This window comes from Orycteropus afer, unplaced genomic scaffold, assembly GCF_000298275.1.
Source record: "Orycteropus afer afer isolate SDZICR_OR568_19922 unplaced genomic scaffold, OryAfe1.0 scaffold01229, whole genome shotgun sequence".
NCBI lineage: Eukaryota > Metazoa > Chordata > Mammalia > Tubulidentata > Orycteropodidae > Orycteropus > Orycteropus afer.
In genome coordinates, this window is record NW_006922816.1 from 78,556 (window position 1) to 82,981 (window position 4,426).

At 33.3% G+C, this 4,426-nt stretch overlaps 1 protein-coding gene across 1 annotated transcript in view; it reads right to left on the reverse strand.

The window, feature by feature from the left end:
• RPGR (retinitis pigmentosa GTPase regulator) overlaps positions 1-4,426 on the reverse strand; it is a 49,512-nt gene that overhangs the window by 1,096 nt on the left and 43,990 nt on the right. The window contains exons 10-13 of the mRNA XM_042783452.1: positions 4,385-4,419; positions 3,964-4,029; positions 1,087-1,227; positions 14-930 (exon numbers count right to left, since the gene is read on the reverse strand). Coding sequence (XP_042639386.1) covers positions 14-930; positions 1,087-1,227; positions 3,964-4,029; positions 4,385-4,419 — 1,159 coding nt within the window. The remainder of the gene's footprint in view (positions 1-13; positions 931-1,086; positions 1,228-3,963; positions 4,030-4,384; positions 4,420-4,426) is intronic.

Below are 4,426 nucleotides of genomic sequence, written 5' to 3' on the forward strand. Positions count from 1 at the left end.
CTCTTTCTTTCTTTTTTCCTGATGGCCTTCTTCCTGCTTTTTCTCCCATTCGTCCTCATCTTTTTTCTCCCATTCGTCCTCATCTTTTTTCTCCCATTCCTTCTTTTTTTCTAGGTCCTTCTCTCCTTTACCCAAGCTCTCCATTTCTCTAAATGCTACTCCCTGCTCTTCGTCTTCCTCCTTCCCTTCCTCTTCCTCCTCCCTTTCCTCACTTAGCCTTTGTTCTGCTCCTGAATCAATCCCCTTACAGATTCCATCACTTCTACCTTCAGGCACATTTTCTGCCTCTTCCTCTGACTTTTTCTTGCCTCCACTCACCTGTCCTTTGTCTGTACGATCATCTGACAGCTTACGTGCTTTCTCCTTCTCTCTTTCTCCAAGTATCTTCTCATTTACCTCTATCTCTTCCTTCTCTATTTCACCTTCTTCTGAATCCTTTGCTTCTTCTTGCTCCTCTGGAATCTTTGATAAGTGGCCACATTTAAAATTAAATTTTGCCATGAATTTTGGTATTCTGTTCTCAGTCGCTTCCTCATTTTCTTGACCAAAATCTCTGTTATACCTCACATGCATATTCTCCAATTCGCAATCCTCTTCCTTTCCACTTCTAAAACCTAAGGACTCAGGCTGCTCAAATCTATCACCTTCCATATGATGGTCTTGCTCAAGAGATTCTCTTTCATTGTCAAAGATGACAAATTGCTTATCCCTTTTATCCTTAACCAAATGTTTATTTTCTTTAATCTCACGTTTCCTTTCTACATTTCCTAAGACCTTAAAATATGGAAAAGGTTTGCATATATTCTTTTCAAGTTTTCTTGTATCCTCCAAACCTGTCATTTCTGTCAGCTCAGTTTCATTCCCAAAGAATATTTCTTCTTCTTCTGAATCATTCTGACTGTGTTCTCTATCATTATCCTTTTCTATGTCCTGATCAGCAAGTTGATAATAAGTATCAAGTTTTTTTTTATATCTAAGTATCTTTTTTAACAAATTCTCTTCATCAATGTCGGCCTGAGGCCTAGACTGGCCCAAGCCACAACTTAGGCTCTCATGTGAAAATGTTTTCATAGCCATTTTTGGCACCATAAACATCTCTTTTGCCAAAAGTTGTTTTTGTGCTCTCCTTTCTTTCATTCTTTTGGAAATCTCTTCAGATTCATATTCATTATTATTATCATTTCCAGTCTGAGCTGCATGTTTCTCCAGTTTAATTCTTTCTTGTTTCTGTAAATTTTTGAAGCAATCGTCATTCTACTATTAGCTGACAAAGATAATTTATCTACTTTAAAACTAATGATAAGATTTTACAGGTTTATAGGTTTCACTAAAAGAATTAAAATGTCCAGTTTTACTAAACAATTTGTTCAGGCTTTGTTTTCTTTGGGGGTAATTTATGCCACTCTAAGCCTATGTTGTTGTTGTTACATGCCATCAAGTCAGATCCAACTCATAGAAACTTGGGTTTCTGAGGCAGCATCACTACAGAAGTAGATTGCCCAACCTTCCTTCTGAGGAGTTGCTGGTGGGTTTAAACCACTGCACTACCAGAACTCCTTCTCCAACCCTATAGTACATTTAATTTTGATTTTATTAACACGTATCAAATTCTTACTACCTACTTTAATTTTTCCATTAATCATAGCACTGTCACTATTTATTCTAGCCCTTTTTTTTAAATCTGGAAAAATTCTTAAGTATAATACATTTCCAGATTGACTTTGCAAAACACTGTCTAAGAAATTTATACTTTTCTTGCACTTAGTTTCATTTGTTTCCATCTTCCCTATTATTTTTCATTTTTAAATTTTTATTTGTTCTTTGATCCCATGAAATTCACAATTAAAGAAAATAAACTGAAAAATACAAGAACTTGAAAAAAATAACATTTCTAGAAGAAAAAAAATTGAATTTAACACTCCAAATGAAATCTCTTTTTCTATATATTATATAATAATGAATATATTTTCTTTTTCAAAACAAAATCTGATGTGGGCTTTCAAATTTTGACTGTCTTACTTTTTATTTATTATAGTCTTTCATTGTTATTACTTTGCATACAGAAAAAATACTAAGGAAAAATATTTAAGGTAAAATTTAAGGTTTTTTTGTTCAGAAAAATCCTTTGAAATTAAGCATGGATATGTGGATAACAACATTAAAATATGAAATTGATTTCTTGTTGAACAAAATAAAGCAAAAGCAAAATGTCAATTTAAATTCTACAATCTAACAGATTCAAATATCTAATGAATTTGGTTCTCTGAATAGTACAATGTCATTTAATCAAATTTTATAAATGTGATGAGAGACAGTCGTAGGAAGAGGTTTACTTTTTGCTAAAGAAATTATTTAAACAGAACAAGTTAAAAAATTAACAAAGTAATTTTCATTGTATGTGTATATGTATGTGTATGTATATATATAAAGTTCACTATATAAGGTTAGGGAATCCTACTTCCGTAGTGATACTGCTTTGGAAACCCAAGGAGGGGTCGCTATGAGTCGGGGCCGACTCAATGGCACATAACAACAACAACATACATATAAAATATATATTGTTTATCTATATTATATATAGTGCATCTTTTGTTATTCACTAAAGTAGGCTGTACTGCCTTGGAAACCCAAGGAGGGGTCGGGGTATGAGTCGGGTCCAACTCGACGGCACATAACAACAACAACAAAGTAGGTTGTTAGAGTCTCTATTTAAAAGTACTAGGTGAAATATAAAATGTATGTATCAGTTTAAAAAGAAGTGCTTTCCTTTGGAAAATATTATTCTGTGTTTTAAGTCCTTTTTTTCAAAAAGTCACAATTCTTTCAAGAGCCTTCAGAGAGACAGGCTCAATTGGTGTACTTTCATATTTCTAAATGCATGTGTCTTTCTTTCTTTCTCTAGCACAATCAAAGCAGCGTGGAAGAGGCAGAGAGCCCTGAATCTAAGACAGAAGACAGACACCAGAAATATATCTGCTTGGAAGCACAGTCAGTCAATAAGTCAGTACAGTCTGTCAGTATTCACAGAGCACCCACAACTATGTTAAGAGATCAGCTCTCTTAGATTCCAAGGGATGCTGTTATTCACCATGCCTCTCAGTAATATAAACAAGACGAATGAGGATTTACTCTGAATTTTTAAGCTTTAGCAAGATTTTGCATTTCTGTGGCTTTGAATTTAAGAATTTTTAACTTAATGTGGCAAATGCACTAGAAATATAAATATTTTCTATAGCTTTCTTCCCTCAATTTGCATTTCTCCAATTTACTTTCTTAATCTCCAAGCCCCTCATCGTTTCAAGCCAAGAAAGGCAAAGGATTTCAGGGCAGGCGTTTATCTCTCCAAGGTTGTAAAAAGCCACAGGCTATTCCTTCCTCTTGCTATTTATTTGTTATTCATTAAACCTCTCTGTTTCTCACCCATGAACGTCTCAGGCTAATTTCCAATTGCTTATTTTAATCTTGTTCTTATGTTATCAATTCCTTAACAAATTGAAGCACAATCCAAACATTGGAAAGGCAAATATCAAATATTTTCACTAAAATTACAAAATTTTCAAGGTAGAAAGACTATTATCATTCAGTTAAAGTCAGCATAGCAACTCACCAAAGTCATATTCAACCAGAGGCAGAGAGCCACTCTAATAACCCTCTTCCTATCTTTCAGAATGGCAATCAGACTCAATTGCCTTGAAGGCAAGAAAATATGGCCATTATGACTTAAGTTAATGGCCTTAAAGAACAAATACCAGCAGTAAAACTCTTATCATTCTTGTTACATCACAAAAAGACATAACAAAAGAACAAGCTTAATGGAAGTTACCTACACTGTACTTCTCTGTCTTTTAAATTCTAAAGCAAATGAACACTTACCTTAGTTGTTTCCAGAAATCTTCCAACAAAAAAAGAAATAACTTAAATTGTTCTTACCCACCATAATGACAATAATGCCCCATATTGTACCTTTTGTTTTTGAACTGGTGATAATTTTAATGTCTTGTCATCGGAATTCAGGCTCATCACATGTGTCTGAAATAAGCAAACAAAAATATGCTCTAAAGAGAATAAAGAATACATTGTAGAATATATATGATTAAATAGTTATATATTCTAAAAATGTATATATAATACGATGCAAAATAGTTTAAATAATATAATCAACTCTCAATGGTCAGATTAATTATAAGAGGAGTGAAACAAATTTTACCATATGTAAACTATACCTCAATAAATAGGTTAAAAAAATAAACATGAAAGAAAAACAAAAAAGATTTTTCATGCCTATAAAAGTATAGGAAGTACACACACACACACACACACACACAAAGACACCATGACCTAAACTCCAAACCCCTATCTAGACCGACAGACTGGAAATCATTACCATATTTAAGATGTCAGTAGTTTTTCCAAGGTTTTCTGAATC